Genomic DNA, 22,785 nt, shown 5'->3' with positions numbered 1-22,785 from the left:
TCAGGTCGCAGTGATTTCCCCTTAGTGGTTCACGTTCCCTCTTGCCAAGGCTTTTCGGCAAATGTGTCCAGTTTTTCTAAAACCCTCCATGTTGGTTCGAGGAATGTGGTCCTTTTGGAAGGACCTGGTCCAAGGCCACCCAGAACGCCCTGGGCAAACGGGTCGGCTGCGTTGGTCATACCCAGGCCACGGCTTGGGTGCCACCTCGACCTGGAGATTGTCTGCATCGTCCGGTCGGAAAAAAATCGTCTCTATTTAAGTGAGGACCCCAGAATACCCAGAAGTTACGGAATCGGTGGAAGCCCCAGACTGACGCTGTCATAAAAACGCTGCGCTTTTAATTATTTTCTAACATTTCCCTCCTCTCTCGGACCTGCCTTATTTCAATCGGACGCTGGAGTACGCGTTCTCCAGCTGACAGATTCCGGCTGTGTGTCAGGATCGTGGAAAAGCCATTACGGATCTGGAAACCCCATGCCAACCCCGTCCCCTCCTCCCAGCCACAAGAGGTGACGCTACTTCTTCCCCCCCCCCCCGCCACATTAGGAAACTGCACTGAGTTGGTCAAATGAACCCAAATTTCCCAAAATGAAAATTAATAATGTCCTTCAGTTTAAAAAAATCAAAAGCCACTGTGAACGATTCTGAAGTTACAGTTTACACTCCAGAAGTCCCCGGAGCACAGCCACAGATTAAAAAACCTACAACGAATGCTGAATCTTTATGTAGTTAACACATGGACATCATCGTGGCTGTGCACAAACTTCATAAATAAAATAGGACCAACTGCTTCTGACCTATAGAGCTCCGTTCGGTAAACTTTTCTGACCGTGTTCCCTAACAGTTAAAAAAAAGCTTAAATCCCCAACCTCGGCATAGATATATTTATAAATTATATTAATGAACTAATATATTATGCACATTATCAAAACAAGAAAATAGATCACTCAAAGTATGATGAAAATATATTTCTATAATTGAATGTAAATCTTAATATTTTCATGAGTGCTCCACTTTCCACAGCACGGCCAGCTGCGCATACAGGTGTGTGCGGTAAACTCAGCTGAGAGAGAAAACTGAAACAAATGCAGGTGCTCTTGGGTACCTGGGCCTTGCTTCTTAAGGCAGTCGGCCAGGCCAATAATGGCCCCAGGCTGAGCCACGTGGGACACAGCGGAGCCTATGGCGCGGCGGCCGGCCAGACAGTCCCCGCCGGTGGCGGGTTCCCTGGGCGAGCAGAGCCGAGCTGTCAAAGCGAGCAAGGGTGGCGCCGGGAGTGGGAGAGCTGCACAGCTCCAACTCCCCGGCTCCAGCTCCCTACTCCTGGCGTGCAAGCCCCGGCGGCAGCCATGAACAGCGAGGAGCAGTACTACGCAACTACGCAGCTTTACAAGGACCCATGCGCGTTCCAGCGGGGCCCCGCGCCAGAGTTCAGCGCCAGTCCCCCTGCGTGCCTATACATGGGCCGCCAGGCCCCGCCGCCGCCGCCCCCGTTCCCGGGGACCCTGGGCGCTCTGGAGCAGGGCAGCCCCCCGGACATCTCCCCGTACGAGGTGCCTCCCCTCACCGACGACTCCGCGGTGGCGCACCTGCACCACCACCTCCCAGCTCAGCTCGCGCTTCCCCACCCGCCCGCCGGGCCCTTCCCGGATGGAGCTGAGCCAGGAGCCCTGGAGGAGCCCAGCCGCGTCCAGCTGCCCTTCCCGTGGATGAAGTCCACCAAGGCTCACGCGTGGAAAGGCCAGTGGGCAGGTAAGCCTGGCTCTCCACCCCCCTTTGTCCTCACCCGCTCTCGTACCGGCTGCCCCTGCCCCCAAACGCTCCCCAGGACCGTCTACCGATTCGCGTTCCCAGCCCCTATGGACAACCCAGGGTCGGACTAAACTACATAGGGAGCCAACTAGGCCTTCCTGCATAGAAGCGCCTTTCTGGTCCCACTTGGAGCGTCTTCTCCGCTCAGCTCTCCTCCTGGAAGCTTAAACCCTTCCTTCCCTGTACACTGAACTCCAGCAGCCTGCGCACCCGCAGAGAGCTAAGGCATGGCCGAGCTCCAGGCTTCAGACCCTCCGGATCCTCCTCCACTGGAGGATCAGCCTGGCCCGGGATCCAAGGAGTGAGCGTCAAGGAAGCCGGGAAGGGCTCTGGGATGCTCCCGACCCGGGACGGGGCGCGCCTTTAGAGTCCCGGGCCCCCTCAGGCCCTGGGCCCATCCGGGAGTCTTCATTAGAGGAGTGCAGGCAGTCTTGGAGGTACTCAGTGCATGCAGAAAAGCAGGGAAGACAAACTGCACCCAAGTTTGCAAAGGCGTTCGGCGCGGCCCGGGGTTGGGAAGTTGGGGCGCAGGGGGTACTCACCGCAAGACCGAGGCCTGGCTGCTCAGCCTGGGCGACAGCAGCTGGGAGGGGCGACAGCAGCTGGGAGAGGCGTCTGCGATGCTAGTTCACTTTTGAACACACAGAAACGTTGCAAGGGGTCTCCCCCGCGCTGCTTCCCAGCAAGTGAGTTTGAGGAAGGAGATGCCCTCCTTGCACGGCCCGTTTCAGGGAGGCGTGAGCACTGGGTCCCCGTGGTCCTAGGCGCCGGCTTGTCACAGAAGGTCGTCCCAGGAGCCCGGAGGCTGAGACGCGGAGCGGCCCCCAGGCCCCTTCCCCGCCCCGAGCTGGCCGCGGGTTCTGGCCGCTACACAATGTTATCGCTTCCGTGCCGCGGCCACCTGTGGTCACACCTGCATGGCGCGTAGTTGACTTTTCTTTTCCTTCCAGTAGTCGGGGGTAGGGGGAAAGAGGCTCGGCTGGCGGCTCCGCCACACACACACCCCAGAGTCCTCGGCGCCCTGTCAGCCCCCGGTGCCTGACACGGACCCCGGGGCAGCCCAGCGAGCTTTGTGGGGTCCGGGCTCGCCCAGGGTCCCCGTGGCTCGCCTCTCCCCCTAGTTCACTTTCTCGCGAAGGCCGAGTGTGAGGACTCGGTGGGTCCGCATCCGGAGTCAGGACAGGGCCAAACCCGGCTGCAGTCTTCCCCACCTACAGCGCAGCCCAGGGTGAGGGGGGCGCCCGACGCTGCCCGACGCTGCCCGGCGCCTGTGCGTACTTACGCAGCCCGCGCGGCCGCCGCCAGAGGCTGCGGAGTCTTGGGAAATGCGGGATTCTTGGGAGGCGGGAGGACCAGGTCCCTCCACCCAGGGTGGGGGCTGGGGACTGGGGACGCGCGCATTTCCCGCATTCCCGGTCCTCCTAGGGAGGCCCCAAGTGAAAAGTTCTGAAGCGGGGTAACTTCCCCACCCCACCCCCTGTGTGTGAGCCCTGCACTGGTGGAGCTTGGGCTCGGGCAGACGTAAGGAGCCAGACAGTAAAATCCGATGACAAATGGGCGGCCTTGCCCCGGGATGGGGGAACCCTGAAAGGGTAACATCCTCGGGTTGGAGAGTCAGGGGAAGAGGCCTTTGCCAGAGCCCTCTCCCCGCTACAAGCTCCGCCCAGGCGGAAGGGGCCAATCCCCTTTCCTGGACGCTGTCTGTAGGGTGCTCCTGTGGCCTAGAGGTCCTCCCCGAAAACCCTGGAAGGAACAGAGCTTCAAGGGTCTCTGAACGCGCCTGCCCACTCCGAGTGGGGTTTCAAAGCCCTGAGGAGAGTAATGTGATCAAAGGGCTTTCATTTGTAGTACAGATACTAATACTAACAACAATGCTATAGGAAATTTGGAAAACATCGACCTAAAAAAATGAACTGCATCAACCTCACTGGCGGGCTTATCCCTAAACCGACCTCACCCTGCGCGTTAGGGAAGGGCGCAGACGTTGGGACTCTTGACATCTTCTCAATAACGCCACCAACAGCCTCCATCCCCTGCCAACTTGTCCTGAGCATCGGTCTGCTGGGGGAATGGACCCTGCCGCAGTGGCTCGCAGCACCTCCGTGACACTGGCGGAAGAGGGCCAGAGCCCAGAGAGATTGTGAATTGAATTTAAGAACCTCGGAGGGCCTTTTTAACGTTGCTTTAAGGCTCCCTTGCTTCTCTCCCATGCGCAGGAAAGCTTAGAAGGGTAAGACTCTGGAGATGCTCCCCAGGGAGCAGGACTCCTCTGCTGACTCTGGCCCAAGCCTCAGCCTTGGGTTCTGGGCACCTCCTTTTGGCCTAGGGGGAAACCCTCCCGCCCAAACACACCCATACTAGCTTTTCAATTCACTAAAGCTTCCTAACAGTCACAGGAGAAATATCCCAGACTCTGTCCTAAGACAAGAAGATTTAGGCGTCTTTCTAGAATGTTGGTGGAACTTAACTCCACTGCTCCGTGCAATCGGTATCCCGCGGAAAAAGGGAAAAAAGCTCAAGACCTGGAGCACAGCGGCAAACAGCAGGTGTGCAGCGGTAATTTGCTGGGCCAGCGGTCGTTTCCTTGCCACCCGGGCTTGGAGCTGGAATGCCTGGAGCCTTTGACTCCACCACTACCCGGTCCTCCATAGGGCTCTCCATAGGCCTCTCCGCTCCCAGTGGGAATCCGACCCCCCCCGAGGCTCCCCACTCACCTTTCCAGCAGTTGGAGCCTAGGACACAGAGGCCAGGGCTGACCGGGACATTCCTTGGGGCCCAGAATAGTTTCCCTTCTTCTCCAGGGCAGGGATCCCGCAGAGATTAAAACAATTATAGAGAATTATAGAGAATTTACCAGCTCTTGAGTCGGGGATGATTACAGCAATATAACTGTATAGAGAGATAACACATGGTCAGATATAACAATATATGTCATAAGCTCAGGGTGTTTATTAGCTGAAGGTTTTTCACAATGAGGGTTGCACTTATAAGTTGATGGTGAAATCAGTTAACTGGGCTAAGACCTTTTTTAAAAAATGAAATAGTAAAGTAAAAAATAGTTTACCATTAATATATTTTTATATATTTACTATATACTATTTACTATATATGTTTACTATTTACTATTAATATATATTAATAATAGTAAACAATAGTTTACTATTAGATCGTATCATATATGGTAAAAGTCGGTTTTATGTCCTGAAATTTTTTTTAGTGTTCAGTAATTTATCATTTGAGTATGTCCTGAAATTTTTTTGTGTCAGTTCTATGTCCGTGTGTGAACTGGGTAGTGATCTGAAATGTATTCTTACTGTGAGTCATTCTTAGAAAGCTGTGGTTTTTAAAAAGTCCTATATGAAAGGCATTTGTTGCCTTTGTAGAATCAAGTAGGTTTAGATATCTATTGTATGTGCATTTTAATCACCATCAACCCAAACACAGGCCAAGTGAACCCACTGAAGAATCACTGGTTGATAGAGCCCACCGCCTGCTCACAGAGAGAGCCTGAGAGCACGCACTGCTTTGACCTCCAAGAAAAGGTGACCTTTACTAGAGAAGGGCTGCAGGAGCCCAGACTGAGCTCTGGGATAGGAGGTTGCGCGCCGCGTCAGGAGCGCCTGGGGGGCCAGGGCTCCCAGGATTGGGGCTGGAGTGTTGGGCTTCGTGGGTGGGACAGGAGGAGCCGGGGTTGAGGGACCACACTCACCTGCCCTGTCGCCCACAGGCAGCGCCTATGTTGCAGAGCCAGAAGAAAACAAGCGGACGCGCACTGCCTACACGCGTGCGCAGCTGCTGGAGCTGGAGAAGGAGTTCCTATTCAATAAATACATCTCGAGGCCGCGCAGGGTGGAGCTGGCCGTCATGCTGAACTTGACCGAGAGACACATCAAGATCTGGTTCCAAAACCGCCGCATGAAATGGAAAAAGGAGGAGGACAAGAAGCGCAGCTGCGGGCCAGTGGCCGGGGGTGGCACGGATGCTGAACCAGAACAGGACTGTGCAGTGACCTCGGGTGAGGAGCTGCTGGTGCTGCCACCATCGCTGCCCCCGGGTGGTGCTGTGCCGCCCACTGTCCCCGCCGCCGCCGCCCGAGAAGGACGCCTGCCACCTGGCCTTAGCGCGTCGCCGCAGCCCTCCAGTGTCGCGCCCCTGCGACCGCAGGAGCCCCGGTGAGAGATGGGGGCTCCTCCTGGCCAGGCAGCTTCAACCACTGAGAAAGACGGGAGAAACGGTGTGCTCGGACCCTGGGTGTGGACAGCCAGCCCCGGCCTCTGGCCGTTCAAGGGGTTAGAAACTGCGGAAGCCACCCCAGACGGAAGGAGAGCACTCGAGTTCTCAGGTGCCTGTGCCAATTGGGGCACTTTGGGGAGACACTGACAGACCTGCAAGGAGAAGAGAGGTTTTCTCTAATATCTGGGGCCTCTTCCGGTGATATGGTTGGATTGGCAACATCTGCGGCTGCTGTGCAGGTCCTAGGACTCCAGAACCATGGACCCCTTTAGAGAAGCCAGCTCTTCAAAAGACCACAGAAACTACAAGTTGGAATGCTCCCCAACACATTGCAGGCAAGCTGGATGGAGCGCCTTAATCTCTCCTGAAACAGAGCCAATTTTACTCAGGCTTCCACTCTAAAGCTTAGAAATAATTGAAAGGAAAGGTCTCAGTTTTCAAAGACGTAGTGAAATTGATGCCCGTGGAATAGAATAATTCCTCCTCCCCTGCCTCCTCCTTTTGTCTTCCTCTTCCTTTTTAAAGTCCTTTTTAGTGTAGCCACATACTTCACCAGCTCATCTCCTTCAATCTGCATCTCTTTCCTCCAAAGAAGAGGACGTCTTGCAAGGTGGCTGGGCAGCAGCAGGGCTGGGATATAAAGGCAGTGTCAGAGTCCCTGTACATTCAGTTTGTGCAACACTTGGAGAGAGGGCAGGTGGAGATGAGTCTAGAGCAAGGGATTTGGGGGAGAAAGATGGCCCCCAAGCCATCACTAAACTGAAGCTATTTGGAGCTTTCTTTTTAGGAAGTGGATTTAGTTCCTAGTCCCAGGGCAGGAGAGGCTGTATGAAAGGCGAGCAGCATGGCCTGACCCACCTTGGAAACTATTCACAGAGACAGTATGATTCCCAAATCTTTAGAAATGATGAAAATGTACGTGGCTGGGGAGTTTGAAAACTGGTTATTTTTATTTAAAGTTTAAAAATTGCCCAACAGTTCTTTACAACCAGGTCTGTAGTTTCCACGTCAGTTGTTTGTTTTAGGGTCCGGGCCTTGTGTTCAGGTGGTGTTTGTGGAAAACAATTAATAAATATGGATAACATGGAGAAGAGATGCAAACCGATTTCCCTTGCTTTGTATCAGATTTTCTTGCCATGCAATGATTCCATTTCATCTAAAAAAATTAAAGCGGCATTTATTTGTTTGGTACTAACCACGGAAGAAGGGGCAATGAAGAAATATCACATTTGGGTTTGAGGTTGGGGCAGCGTATGAGCTGGTGGATTTTTAGGCTTTGTTTTGTTTTTGTTTTTAACTTGACTCACTGCTGAAGATGAATTTTTCAGGTGATATAGCCAGAAGCATAGGGGTTCTAAGTGCCGCTGGCTAGTGCCAAATGGCACAGAGCCAAGAGCAGCGCATCCTGCGCCATGCTGGCCATGCTTCAGCCAGGAAAATGTACCAGCTGGCCAAGGCCTTGGCCAGGTCTCCTCGTTCCTCCCAAAGCAGAGGTCTGAGGCAAAGCCTTTCTCAGTGGTTCTTCTGAAGGAAGTGTTCTTTGGATGGGTCCACCCCTGGAGCCCCAAGGTAAACAGTGTCTTGTATTAGGGACAAAACAGGCCCTGACTTAGTGGGCTTCTGATCTCTGGGGCCACCTGCTCCCCCCTCTGCGGCACTGCACCCGGAAAAACACCACCTGAGCGCTCCCACCCTTTCAGGCCATTGGCTCACTCCCAGGGGTCACTGCTGTTTTCTTTGCAAAGAGACAGCAGGGCTTGTTTTTGTTTTGTTGTTGGTTTTGCTTTTGTTTTGTTGTTTTTGTTTTTTGAGAGAAAGAAAGTGAGTCATAATGCCCCTCCAAAGTAAGAGAGGTTCCGTCGCTCAGAAAGGGGAACTTTCTCATCAGTGAGATACCTCACTGGGGAGACAGTGACCTTGCCCTGCAGCTTCGCCAGACATGCCTGGGCTCCGGAGTCTAGCAAATCTGCCTTCACACCCGCGTCCCTCAAATACCGACCGGTGACCTAGATAAAATTATTCAACTTCTCTGTGCCTCAGTTTCCCTTGTCTGTAAAGTGGGAGTAAATACTACTTCGCAGAGTTGTGAGATTTAAACAAAATACCTGTAAAGTGTTTAATTCACTGTCTAGAAATAGTCATCCTTCCACATTGTTTTATGACCATCATTCCTTTCGGAAGCAAGCGCGGAGGGGCTGCTGCAGAGATTCACCGCATCTCCTGCCAGCCCTAAAACCCCTCTCCTTTGACAAATTCCCACGCTGCCGCTGTTAATGTGACTTGTTCATATAACCAGTGATCCTTAACACTTCCCAGTTTTATGACTCCCTTCCTCATAAATAAATTCTTTTGATTTCCCACAACAACCTTCACCAGGTAAGTGAAACTGTCCTCCTTTTACACAAGGGAAGCTGATATTGGGTGGGGAGGACTAGCTGAAGCTCAGCCACCCAATTGGTGGAGGAGCGGAGACTTGTCCTCCGAGGCTAAGGAGGGTTCTAGGGCTCCAGAGCAAACCAGCCTCCCTCTCCGAGGCTCCCATCCCAATCTCGCACGCTGCCCCGGCTGTAGCGTGGCCTCTCCGCGCGGGCTGGAGAGTTCGCCAACCCAAAGAAAAGAGGTGTGAGCCCCCTGGGGCGGGCTTGGGCGGCCGAGGGCGCAGGTGCTGGCGCAGGTGTTGACTCCGGGCCAGGCGTGCAGTCTCCAACTGCCCAGCACCGGACGCGGGATCCTTAAGCTTTGCTGAAAGCGCAGCTTCGCGGCTCACGGCGACTCGGAGACCCGCGGCCAGAGCGGTGCCTCCCACGGGGAAGAGCTCCAGCTTTCAAGTCCCCACGCCCCCGGCATGAAATCCAGAAAATTCAGCGTAGTCGTGACCTAATCACTTAATTCTCTGTTTCCTCTTCCATAAAATGGGATGATATCTTTGAAGTGCTTATTACGGAGCCCAGCGCCTCGTTGCCAGTACACGCGGTGAGGGTGAGGATGGTGGCAGTGGCAGAGGTGAGGTGATGTTGCCAGTAAAGGCCAGCCTTCCAGGGAGGCCCAAGGAGGCAGCACAGAGCGCAGCCCAGCTAGCCAGATGGGCCAGGAAGAGAGGAAGAACGAGGGGCGAGCTCCCGGGGTCGGGAGAGCCACTTGGTGCTCGACCCCTCTTGGCCAAAGGGGCTAGGTCAGACCCCATAGGACGACCCGCGTGGGGCTCGACGCGTGAATCTCCAACTCTGCGTGGCCACCCTCGGCCAAATGCAGGCGAACCGTGGGCCCAAGTGGCGGGGGCGCTTGGAGCCCCAAACCCAAACCCGCGCACAGAGCCTAGTCTCCAGAGTGAGGAGGCCGGTAAAGATGAGCTCTCTCAGGAGCCCAGAAACAAAACAAAACAAAACAGCCGGCGGAGCCTTGCGAAGGGCCTCTTTCTGCCAATCAAGGGATCTCGAGGTCCCAGAACTCCTCAGGTGACCCTGGTACCTGCCTCTCGGGTAGGGCTGTCAGCCTCCCTCTGCTCTTCTGGCTGGGCATACTCTTCTCCGGGAAGAAAAAGACACCGGGAGCCTTCGAAAGCTCTCTCGGGGCAAGTGTTCTCGGCGGGGAAGATGAGCGGGGCTCCGGGAACGCCGTACGCGGTGCCCCCGCGCAAATGCGCGCGCGTCAGGCGAGTGCGCTCCAGGACCACGCGACTGCGGGGCTCTGTTCACCGCGCAGACAAGCCCAGGAGCGCCCGCCCGCACCTCCACGCGGGCCCAGCCCGGTTGATCATCCAAGCTGGCGCCACAAGCCCTGCCATGCCCCGCGCCGTCCGGAATCTACGACCCGAGGTTGGCGGAGCGCCGCCGGGCGCTGGTGGAGCGGACAGGAGCGCTCCCTGCCCGCGCACCTACTGCGGCAGGGTCTCCCAGCTCTTGTCAGAAGTGCAGGTGGGGGATTCGGAAAATTCGGCACAGAGCTCCTCCCCACACACACCCTCAGCCACCGAGAGAGTGGGAGCTGGGGTGGAGAACCCAGGAAAGCACACCGCTGTGCAAGCAGGGACCGGAGCTATGGGGACTCCTTGTGAACAGTGCCGCAATCCCACAGTACCAGGTATAGTGCGCCGCAAACAAAAATCTTTTCTTCTGGGATATAGTTCTTCCTGTCGGTTTGGTAACAGTTTCTCGAAGAAGTTCTCACCTTAAAAGCTAAATTCATACAATGCAATAATAACACCTGAAAGTTGGTGATGATTTTCAGGATCCGCCTATAGTTTGTAACAGGTTTGATACCTGTAACTCGCTTGGACCTTTCAGTCCGGGACTGTCATCATTTGCATCATCATGCAAATAAACGCATCATTTATTGGGCTCTCACTCTGTGCTGGGCACCTCTGGTAGTCATACACGTGCTTCTCTGGAAGGGCTCACAGTTTTAAGAAATCGGATCACTTCTCCTGATGGTCTCTGCAGTCGTGGAGATTGGATTGATTATCTGTGAACTTACCTGAATAAACAGGAGTCCGCTCAGGTTCCCCAAATTTCTCCTTTTGAACCACAAGGGCTGTTTTGGTTTCCCAAATCAATTTTGGTTCCCTTGGTCTGGCGCTGTCACCCTCTCCATCTCCTCTTCAACGAATTCAGTTCAATGCATGTAAGTTCGAATGAAATCAAAGCATTGCACAGTCCTTTCAAGTTGAGGAAGTCTGCCTGTTCTTATATTCCCATTCCCTCATTCTCTCTCCCCTCTTCTCTTTCTCTCTAGATCTTTGTGTCTGTGTAGGTGTGGTGAGTGTCTTAGAGTGAGTCTCCCTATCTTTGCCTGTCTGGGTATGCCTATGTATGCTTGTGTGCCTATGTTTAGGGTGTGTCTTAAGTGGGTTTCAATGGTGACAATGATCAGTGTGTATCTGAGGACCAGAGACACCCTCCTATATACTCAATTTTTTTTCTGCCCAGCACAGCAATTTCCCAAGTGTCTGATGACACAGCTGCTGTTGAAAACTGTCCACGCAGGTAACGGTCTCAATTCTCTGTGTTGACACAATGTCTGAAGGCAGGAAAAACTGTCTGTACACAGCTTGGAACTTTGATGGAAACTGACTGATTGCTAAAGTATGGCATGAGTGCATAAGGAATTAATTTTTTTCTTTCTAAGAAAAAATTTCACAGCTAAGGTCTTTCATACATCAACAGTGTCATCTAGAAACCCTCCTGAAAATCAGGTAGTTAGAAGGGTCAGAAGAGGGAGATTCTGGGTTGACATTGAATCAAATTTTACTCAACCCATTCTGGCAAGCTGATGTGGGGGCAATAAATATAATGGGAACCTGAGGCAAGGCGACAGGAAGCAGCAAGGTCTCCCTGCAGAGGAACTAACTGGGAGTGATACATGGCCTCTTAGCTGGCCACCAGCCTTCAGGGAATTGCTACGAGTGGACAGCTTGAGCAGTGGGAAATGACCTGCAGGTAACTCTGGGTAGGAAGGGGAGGTCAAGTTCTACTACCAATAACTGTTTTAAGAGTGAAAGTGGCTGGCTGAAATGGTTCTTTTGGGCTACATACTGATAACCTGTCAATGCCAGGTTCCCATATTAAAATATGCTGTATTTATATATCATGAGATAGAATGGGCATAATAAAATTTTATTCCTTTTTTAATTAAAATTATTTTTCTCTATAAATGAGATGCCATGGCTTTTGAAAAGATAGATACCTCAAACCTTAAGCGGTATTTTATAATTCAACTTCAAGTTGAATTGCTTGGAGTCTTTCCCTAAAACCAGAACATACAGAGACCTTAAATATATGTTATATCATCAGCATGCATTCAGGATTCTTGCCCGCATTATAGAAAACACAGAACTCTACTTCTAGTGATAATTACACATATAAAAATCATTACAATATTTTTGCTGTGAGTAAATATCATTTGAATAAATTCTATTATTTTCCTGAATTCTCAATTAGTCATTTCCAAGAACTGAGAGTTTGAAAAATTATTTATACATGCTCTAAGAAATCCAAAAGCTTTGGGGCACCTGGGTGGCTCAGTCGGTTAAGCCTCTGAACTTTGGCTCAGGTCACGATCTCAGGGTCCTGGGATCAGGCTCCATGCTCAGCAGCGAGTCTGCGGATCCCTCTCCCTCTGCCCTTTCCCTGCTAATGCTCTCTCTCTCTCAAATAAATAAATAAAATCTTTTTTTTTAAATCCAGAAGCTTCACATTTCTAGATACATCTGAAAATACTGCCAATTTGAAATTGATTTATTACATGCAGCTATACCCACTTCAGTAGCTCTAGAAACCCAATAAAATGTACAAAATAATTTCCAAGATTTTTTTTTGGTTGAAAACACCAGATAATTGAATTTATTGCAATTAATAAATGTGTGGCTTATTTTTATTTAATGTTGAAAGACTAATTTTCTAGGCCAGAAGTGTAGTAAAGTAAATCATTTCTCCTCTGGAGGAGTGGGCCTCTCACAAAGACACAAACAAACCGACTTTGGAAAAACACAAGCCAACTTTCATGCTGGCTTTTGTCCTCAGATCCAATGGAGGAGAAAGGAAAGGATCAATGGACAAATACGGAGATTAAAAGTGCTGTTTCTCAGTACTCTGGGCAGAGTTTAACTTCTAGTTCTGCCTCCACTATTTACTACCCTTCTGAAGTAGGGCAAATAACTTAATCCCTTTGAGCTCAGCTACTCACCTATGAATTAGGGATAGTACCATCTCACTCAATTGTCCTGAGGGTTAGACAAACTACTGTATGTGAAGAGAACATGCATTGGTGGGTGGGGTCCTTTATGCAGTATGTGGTTCTTCCAGAAGCTTCCAGAAGTTCTTCCAGTTCTTCCAGAAGCTGGGGTCTTTCTTGTCCCACCAGGGCAGGGACAGAGGACCCCAGAGGAGACAATAGTGACACAAACTAGAGGTGCCTCTTTTCCCCCGAGGCCCTACATCTTCCCTCTGATAGGGGTAGCTAGGTCTTGTCCCGGTTCTTCGCAGAAAAGTGTCTGGGCTGAAAAGCCACATCGGTGCTGACCAGGCAGGAGCAAAAATAGGCCAACAATTCTATAAAACACAGAGGCAAAAGCCAGCCACACTGAAGTGATACTTCAGATAGCACTGATGCCCAAATTCAACCAGCTTTATATGTAAGGCACGCATGTGTAACTAACTTAGGGATAGTCTGATGACCAAAGTCCCTTTACAAAAGTGAAATTTGCTCAGGAGCACCTGCCTGGCTCAGTCAGTCATACGATTCTTGATCTCAGTGTTGTGTTGAGCCCCATGTTGGGTGTAGAGATTACTTAAAAATTAAAAAAAATAAATCTTCAAAGTGAAATTTATTCAGGGGTCCCTAGACCCCCAGGGAATAGGTGATTGTCCCAGGACCTCCTTAATAAGTCATTTCCTTAGACGTTAATGTATTGGCTACATCTGACAGTGACTTCTAGAAACCACAAATAGCAGTGACTGAAGAGTGAAGTTAATTTCTCTCCCACATGGAAGTCAGGAGGTAGGTAGTTCAGGACTGGAATATTGCTCCAGAGCTGTCTGGGACTCAGGCTGCTTTGGCTTCTCTTTCTGCTATCCCTAGACTGTGGCCCTTACTTCATTATCCCAGCTGTGACTCCAGCTATGACACCCACTTTCTAAGCAGCAGGAAGGAAGAAACAAGGAAGAAAGGTAAGCCTTTGTGGTAGATGGAATATTGATCACTGAAAGATGTCCACTCGGTAATTCCTCAAACCTGTGAATATGTTCTGTTACAGGCAAAAGGTATTTTAAAGATGTAATTAAGTTAGGGACCTTAAACTAGAGAGATCATCCCAGGTTATCTGGTAGGCCCAATCTGATCATATAAGCCCTTAAAAGCAGAGAACTTTCTCTAGCTGCAATCCAAGAGATGCAGCAGAAGGGAGAGTCAGAGAGATTCCAAGTGTGAGAGGATGTGATATGCCATTGCTGTCTCTGGGATGTAGGGACCCAGGTACAAGAACTGGAGAGAGGCCTCTTGTAGTGAAGAGGTGTCCCCAAGTGATAGTTGGCAAGAAAATGGGGACCTCAGTCCTACACCCTCAGGGCCTGCATTCTGCCAGGAACCCGAATTGTTCCCAGAGCCTTCCTAGAAGTGCCCACTTGGCCAGCAACTTGATTTTGGCCATGTGAACCCTGGAGCAGAGACACACGATGAGCCAAAGGGGGCCTTTGACCTGCAGAAACTGGGAGATAATAAATTTGTGTTGTTTTTAGCTGTTAAATGTGTGTTGATTTGTTATTACAGCAATGGAAAATGCATACAGTTCCCTTTAATGACATTTCAAGGAAGTCACACCACTCTTGCTGACACTTCGTTAACAAGACTTAGTTACATGAGAACACCTACCTGCACAGCAGGCTGGAAAATGTGGTCTTTATTCTGGATGGCCATTTGTCTAATTAAAAATGGGAGGGAGGGGCACCTGGGTGGTTCAGCCAGTTAGGAGTCTGACTTCAGCTCAGGTCATGATCCAGAGTCCCAGGATCAAGCCCCACGGTGTACTACCCGCTCAGCGGGGAGTCTGCTTCTCCCTCTGCCCCTCCCCCTGCTCATGCTCTCTCTCTCTCTCACTCTCTCTCTCAAATAAATAAAATCTAAAAAAGGGGGGGGAGGGAGAGCATTAAAGAAGGAAGGGTAGAACGGATACTAGGGACAGCTAGCAGTCTCTACCACTGTTACCAAGAGTCTATATAAAAATTGTCATTATAGGGGCGCCTGGGTGGCTCAGTCATTAAGTGTCTGCCTTCGGCTCACGTCATGATCCCTGCATCCTGGGATCAAGCACCATGTCTTGGGCTCCCTGCTCGACAGGGAACCTGCTTCTCCCTCTCCAGCTCCCTCATGCTTGTGTTCCCTCTCTCGATATCTCTCTCTGTCGAATAAATAAAATCTTTTAAAAAAAATTGTCATTATAATTTGGTGTTTTCTGCAAAAACCACAGGTGAAAACCATATTTATTATTATACATAGTCCAGGTATGGGGTCCTTGGATTTAATTCTAGAAGGAAGTTTGTTCAGACAAATTCGTGTACTTGCTTTCCTCAGACAATGAGCACTACACAACTCATTGTTTGTCTTGTCTACCAGAAAGTTCAACCCTAAAATTAGTGGTCAATTAGAGCTCAACTTCATCTCTCATCCTAGCATAGCATATTGACAAAGGCTGAGATTTTCAATCAGAAAAAATGGCTTCTAGTTCTCCATTAACCATTCATTACTCTTTGAACTGCATGGCACAAGACTTAGTATCTTTAGGTCTGTTTTCTCATTAGTAAATTGGGGGAAATACCCACGTCACAGGATTGCTGTGAGAGTTAAATAAAACAAAGTGTGTGAAAAGTACTTTTTGATATGGAAATGGGCCCTAAATGTTATATGCAATTATAAAACACTGGATCTTCCCTTCCTCTATATCAGTGTTTTTCAAACAGTAGCTTGCAACCTCTTAGTCATTGATGAAGACAGTTCAGTGGGTTATCAGAAATCTAAAAAACTAAATAAAATAGGATAGAAAATATCAGAGTACCTTATGCTTAGTGAGAATTGCTTCATGAAACTTTTTTCAGTCATGTGCATAAAGTCCCCATAATACAAAATATATTTCTACTTTGGTTGCCTTACCAAGTTTTGAAAACAGTGTTGAGTGGTGCTTAATCTTTATTTTATCGATTTTAAGTTTTTTTCTTTAAATGTCCTATTTAGTATGTGCCTTTGTTGGAAACCAACTCAGAGCCTCTTTGGAGGGAGAAAGTTGAATTAGAAATGAGAAAGAAAGGGGGAGGGGCAGCTGGATGGCTCAGTTGGAAGAGCATGCGAGCATGTGACTCTTGATCTCAGGGTCATGAGTTGGAGCCCCACATTGGGAGTAGAGATTACTTAAATAAAGTTTAAAAAGAGAAAGAAAGAGGGCGCCTGGGTGGCTCAGTTGGTTAAGCGACTGCCTTCGGCTCAGGTCATGATCCTGGAGTCCCGGGATCGAGTCCCGCATCGGGCTCCCTGCTCGGCAGGGCGTCTGCTTCTCCCTCTGACCCTCCCCCCTCTCATGCTCTCTCTCTCTCTCTATCTCATTCTCTCTCAAATAAATAAATAAAATCTTTAAAAAAAAAAAAAAGAAAGAAAAGCAAGGGGTGAACTCATGTCAAACACTCTTAAATCCAAATGCGATCATTAAGCTCTTATTTCTTGGTCTCACACCCAACCTTCTAAACTCTCCTTTGTGATGGTGGGGCTGAGCCCAGACACCAAAACTACATTTCTGCTTTGGCAACTGGCTGTGGGTTTGGTTCTGTCAACCAGTAGGAGGCACTAGAGGGAGGCTTGATGGCACAAGGCAGGAGGGAGGCCTTGTTTCTGCTTCTTGTTCACGTCAGTGAGAGGCAGGGCAGGCTTCTTCTGACAGCACCAGTTTAGTCCATTAGCAGCAGCTTATTCCAGTTTGGGATTTTCCAGAACCAACACCTCCACAAGGGCATCAACAATCTCACAAAGACATCATCGCCTTTGGCCAGCAGTCCCTCCTCAGAGATCTCAGCTCCAGGGGGCATCCCCTTCGAGTTTCTAAGTTTTCATATTTATGTCCTCTTTATTTTGTTGTCCCAGCCCTAGCAGGGTAGCTGGCTTTCACATTCACTACTTACACGATGCCTTCATGTTCTTTTTTCACTCATAGTTTCTCATGTCTGATTCTTCTCCCTGGGGGGTAACGTGTTGTTTCTGTCTCCTGATCAGACCTTGGACCAGGAGGCAATTCAGTGTGCTTTGTGGGTAAGGATGGATCATGAAAGGGGAAAAGACAGATTTTATCTTTTTCCTTCAGCTCCAAAACTTCACTGAGCATGCCTTCTTGGCTCCTTGGAAACCCCACATAGACTGGTAGTGACCAGCCAAGACAAAACACAGTTTATCCGTGTGGAAATAGCTGACCACTTAGCTTATCTATCTCAAGACTAGACTTTGAAGTTGAATTGCTATTAAAATTATGTTTTTAGGCTGCTTGGGTAAGATGGGAACCCTATGAAGAAAGACGAGGTGTCTTTTGTCACTATGAGACATGTTATCAAGGAATGAGGGGCACCTGGGGGGCTCAGTCAATTAAGCATCTGATTCTTAATCTCAGCTCAGGTCTTGATCTCAGGGTTGTGAGTTCAAGCCCCACGTTGGGCCCCACACTGGGCATGGAGACTACAAATAAAGGGGGGGGGAATGATATAAGGGAAAATCTGTGCCTTAATTTAAAATATCATGTTACACAAAGTTCACATTTTGTTTTACATCAGAAGCTTTGGGGGGCACCTGGGTGGCTCAGTCATTTGGGCGTCTGCCTTAAGCTCAGGTCATGATCCCAGGGTCCTGGGATCAAGCCCTGCGTCAGGGAGTCTGCTTCTTCCTCTCCCTCTGCACCTCCCCATGTTGCTCATGCTCTCTCTCTCTCTCTCTGTCTCTAATAAATAAATAAAACCTTTAAAAAAAAAAAGAAGCTTTAGGAATGTACTATTTCTTATGGTGTGTTTACTTCGAAATTATATATATTCATATAATGTGTTGTTTTATAATAAATATATGGGAGGAAATGCAGCATATTAAGATAAATGTCCTCAAACATAGTGTTCAAATCCTCTTAGTCACACCACAAATCACAGAATACTTGGTCTGCTCATCCTCCTTTCCAGGACTATCTCAAATCTGTTTCCTCCTCTGCCTCCCCCACCACAGTTTTCCCTTAACACTTTCTTCCTTCCTCTCTAGATGCACTGCAATAGCCTAACTGATCTCACTGTCTCCAGTACCAGCTTCCCCAGACCACCTCCACACCTCACTTCTCTATTACCTAAAGTGTTTTTTTCAGTAGCTTTCATAGTTGAAGGGTCAAGGCCAAATTCCCCAGCCTGGACTCACAGGCCCTTTCATTCTCTGAGCCCATCAGTGCATACGTGCAAGTTCTAAAACCACTGTATTGCTTTTAAACAATGTTCTTTTGTCTCTGGCTGGAAGGGCCACCAACTTACCCTTCCTATATTTGCCTGCCTTTATCTTTTTCTTCCATTCTTCCTTACATTAAGATTTATTGATAATAATTATAATGATTCATTATATATAATATAATAAAAACTATACTAGGCTCTGGACGATGCCCTGGGTCCTCTATCAAGTCTGTTAGCTCATCAACCATTGGACCTTCCCTGACTTCAACAGTGTCCCTCTATGGTAGCTAGTTTCTAAGATGGCCCCCAGGGAACCATGCTTCTTGGTCTCTATATCTTGGTATAGTCCCATCCATGTGGAATCTGGGCTGGGCTAGCCTACAATGATGGACCTCTTTCGGACCCCTTCCTGTGCTAGATGCTGGGAACGCAAAGGTGAATAGATGGCAAAGAATATTTCCAAAAGGCAAAACACAAAAGTAGAGCTGAATTTTGGCAAGAGTGGAATGTGAGTGTGAATTCTCTAAGATTCCCACTATTGTTTGTGAAGTCCGTATCTTCCACACTGTCATGAAAGTAAACAGGCAAATACAGAATCCATTTCAGATGTTAATCTTTTCAACCTGTTGTGCAAATATAACCAAGTTCTCCTGGACATAAAGAAGTTGCTTTTTCAAGGCCAACCCTGTAGCTGATTCTGGAAAGTATGCGTAAGGCATGTTTAAAGGAAATAAATCAGCCACAAAGTCCATATTCTTGAAAACAGGTCACAACTAAGGCCATATTGACAGTTAAACTCTAGGGCTCCACCTTGAACTTTATTTAACCTTGGAGGTTAAATAAAATCACTTCACACTTCGTATTTATTTATCCAAGCTATTACCTATGGTGCCACACAGCTGTCAAGTCCTCAAAGATGAGAAGTGGAACAGAGACTAGAAACACATTTAAGACTCCAGGCTGCTTTCCTCAGTTCAGCCATCAGCTTGTAAAGGCGAGTTAAGACCTCATTTTCAGCTGTCTTATTTTTACCACTTACAAAATGCAGCTGTTATGTGGGTCACCAAGCAATGCTGATAAAGTATTGTGAGAGCCCTCATCCATCCCGCTGTCCTTGTCCGCCGTATACTGAATATCCAAGACAGGTGGTGTGGCGAGAGGGCCACAAAGAGCATCCCCCACAGGATTAGGTTAGCCGCTCATAAAAACAAGACTAGGATTTTTTAAATTAATTGACCTGAGTCAGTTTTGTGGAATTTTGTTATTTGTTTTCATTAGTGTTGTTGAGATCTTGTGCTTTTTTTTTTTTTAAATCATTGCTTTATAGTTTTGTTTTCTTTTGTTTTTTTAAAGGCACGACCAAATATTAAGAGTGGTTAGTTCTGGGGAGTGGAAGTGGGTATTCCTTTACATTTTACTTCATGTTCTTCTGCATTGTTTATATTTTTGACAATAGGAATGTACTAACTTTAAAATTAGTAATAAACTTTTAAAATGTTATCAGTGGTTATGAATAGAGGGACTGCAGATGATGTTTTAAATTTTTTTATTTGAACGTTACTTTATGTTGAGAAAAAAATGGGATGATTTAAAAGAACATTGACTAAATTGTTGTCACTTTTCCTGCAGACAATGTAACAAGTGTACCCAATTGCAAGTAGGTCTGCTCTTAAAATTCGGGAAGCCTTTCTTCACCTCATTAATCATTGGCTGACCTGTAGAGGCTCAACAACCAGAAATACTGACGTGGGGTCAAACTGCATGGTACTTGGGAAGGCGGTCTGATTTAGGATGCCAACAGATGGAGCAGTTCAAGGTCAAACTGACTGGGAAGGGAATGGGAAGTCTTCCTGGGGCGTGAGAGTGTGGGGGTGGTAAGACACTGCTCCACCCTATTGTGGCAGTCAGAAGCCGGCCAGAGAAGACAAGGTAAAAGTTGCTTGCGGAGCAAGTTGCTTTTGTGAAGGGAACTTTATACATGACGTGATTCCTTATTGTGGTCTTCTGTTTGATTGTTTTCATTCCCCAAAATTGAATGAACTGCTGACTATTTACCAGGTCCTCTGCTGATTACTGGGGACAGAAAGAGGCAAAATAGAGGATCCCTGCCCTCAAGAAATCCATCGTCAAAAGCAAGAATCAGACAAGTAGAAAGGTGTATTATAATAAAATGTCATAAGTGATATAGCAGAGAGTTATGCAAAGTGCTCAAGGAACACAGAGGAAGGAGAAACCACACCTGGGGAGTCAGGAAACTTTTAGCAGAGTTGGAAGTGGGCCAGCCGAGAAGAGGGATCGAGAGAGGAACCCCGTGCCAAGAGAACAGCTAAGGCAAAGACCTGGAGGCCAGAAAAAGCACAAAGAAAGTCCATACATGTAGTTCCTACATTCCTTTTCAACTGCTGCCATCAAATTACCACAAACTCACCAAAAGACAACTGACAGAATGGGAGAAGATATTTGCAAATGACATATCAGATAAAGGGCTAGTATCCAAAGATCTATAAAGAACTTATCAAACTCAACACCCAAAGAACAAATAATCCAACCAAGAAATGGGCAGAAGACATGAACAGACATTTCTGCAAAGAAGACATCCAGATGGCCAACAGACACATGAAAAAGTGTTCAACATCACTCGGCATTAGGGAAATACAAATCAAAACCTCAATGAGATACCATCTCATAGCAGTCAGAATGGCTAAAATAACAAGTCAGGAAATGACAGATATTGGTATAAGAATGTGGAGAAAGGGGAACTCTCTTACACTGTTGGTGGGAATGCAAGCTGGTGCAGCCACTCTGGAAAACAGTATGGAGGGTCCTCAAAAAGTTGAAAATAGAGCTACCCTACGACCCAGCAATTGCACTACTGGGTATTTACCCAAAGATACAAATGTAGTAATCCAAAGGGGCACCTGCACCCCAATATTTATAAGAGCAATGTCCACAATAACCAAACTATGGAAAGAGCCCAGATGTCCATCGACAGATGAATGGATAAAGAAGATGTGGTCCATATATATAATGGAATATTACACAGCCATCAGAAAATGAAATCTTGCCATTTACAATGATGTGTATGGAACTAGAGGGTATTATGCTAAGCGAAATAAGTCAATCAGAGAAAAACAATTATCATATGATCTCACTGATATGTGGAATTTAAGAAACAAGGCAGAGGATCATAGAGAAAGAGGAAAAAATGAAACAAGATGAAACCAGAGAGGGAGACAAACCAAACAAACTGAGGGTTGCTGGAGGGGAGGGGGGTGGGGGGATGGGGTAACTGGGTGATGGACATTGGGGAGGGCATGGATGTAATGAGCACTGGGTATTATATAAGCCTGATAAATCACAGACCTGTACCCCTGAAACAAATAATACATTATATGTTAATTAATTGAATTTAAATAAACAAATTAAATTAAAAAATCACCACAAACTCAGTGGCTTGAAATGACACTGATTTATTCTCTTACAGTTCTGGAGGTCAGAAATCTAAAATCAAGGTGTCAGCGCTCCTGCTGGAGGCTGCAGAGGAGAGGCTGTTTCCTTGCTTCCAGGCTTCTAGAGGACGCCTGCGTTCCTTGGGTCCTGCCCCTTCCTTCAGTCACTCAACCTCTTGCTTCCTTAGTCATCGCAATCTGTCACCAAATCTCCCCCTGCGTCCCTCTTCTAAGGACCCTAATGATGACACTGGGCACACCCAGATAACCCAGGATAATTTCGCCACTTCAAGATCCTTAAGTTAATCACATCTGCAAAGTCCCTTTTGCTCTACGAGGCAACATTCACAGGTGCCAGGGATTGGAACCCGGAGATGGTGGGGGGGGCCATTATTTGACCTGCCACAGTCCCCCGAGACTTGCACACTCTAATCCCTCTGCCTGAGCACCTCTTCTTTCTGAGGCCGGCTCCAGGGGCTCCTTCACAGTTACTGTGTAAACTTGGGCAGTTTACTTAACGTCTTCCGTTTTGGTCTCCTCATCTGGACAATGAGGATAATAATAGACCCAGCTTCTTGGGGTTTGGGAAGATGAAATGAGTTCCTGTATGGAAAACACTTGGAGCAGCACCTGGAATATAATAAACTCTCCAAAAGAATTAGCTTCTTGATGGTGGTGTTATTTTTGCTTTCCCCACCCAGCTCTCTATTCCAACGTCACCTCTGCAAAAATATCTCTCCTGGCCACCTTATCTCAAGTAGTGTCTCTAGTAATTCTCTACATCTCTCTCTCTCTCTCTCTCTCTCTCTTTTTTTCATAGCGGTGCCCACAATCTCACGTTTTCTGGTATGTGGTATGGACTTATTTACTCTATTGTTTTTCCAGTGCATCCTCCACCAGAATGTAAGTTCTGTGTCTCATTCATCACTGATTCCCCAGCACCTAGCATTGCATTGTGCTCGACGCATAGTGGGCTTACAGGAAACATCCACTGAAGGAACAAATGAAACTTCCTGGCTCTGCCTTGTTCAGTAGAGTAGCCACCGGCCACCCATTGCTACTGAGCACTTGAAATGTGGCTATGCCATGGGGCACCTGGGTGGTTCAGTGGGTTAAACATGGGACTCCGTTTCAGCTCAGGTCATGATCTCATGGGTTGTGAGATTAACCACGCCCCGCCCCGGGTTTGGGGGTCTGCTTGAAGATTCTCTCCTTCTGCCCCTCCCCCTGCTTGCACTCTCTCTCTCTAATGAATAAATAAATTTTTAAAGAAATGTGGCTATGCCAAACTCAGATATGCTGAAAATGCAAAATGCACATCAAATTTAGGACTTAATGTAATAATATGAAAA

The 22,785-nt window shown here is 48.1% G+C and overlaps 1 protein-coding gene across 1 annotated transcript; it reads left to right on the top strand.

Annotated features, from left to right (window-relative positions):
• The first annotated feature begins 1,257 nt into the window (after nt 1-1,257).
• PDX1 (pancreatic and duodenal homeobox 1) lies at nt 1,258-6,531 on the top strand. Its single transcript, XM_021678255.2, has 2 exons — nt 1,258-1,752; nt 5,540-6,531. The coding sequence occupies exons 1-2, from the start codon at nt 1,350-1,352 to the stop codon at nt 5,986-5,988; spliced, it is 852 nt and encodes a 283-aa protein (XP_021533930.1). The 5' UTR covers nt 1,258-1,349; the 3' UTR covers nt 5,989-6,531.
• Nucleotides 6,532-22,785: the final 16,254 nt, after the last annotated feature.

The sequence above is a fragment of the Neomonachus schauinslandi genome, chromosome 3 (genome assembly GCF_002201575.2).
Source record: "Neomonachus schauinslandi chromosome 3, ASM220157v2, whole genome shotgun sequence".
Taxonomy (NCBI): Eukaryota; Metazoa; Chordata; class Mammalia; order Carnivora; family Phocidae; genus Neomonachus; species Neomonachus schauinslandi.
The sequence above is the reverse complement of the archived record's forward strand: the minus strand, read 5'-3'. Positions and strand labels throughout refer to the sequence as shown.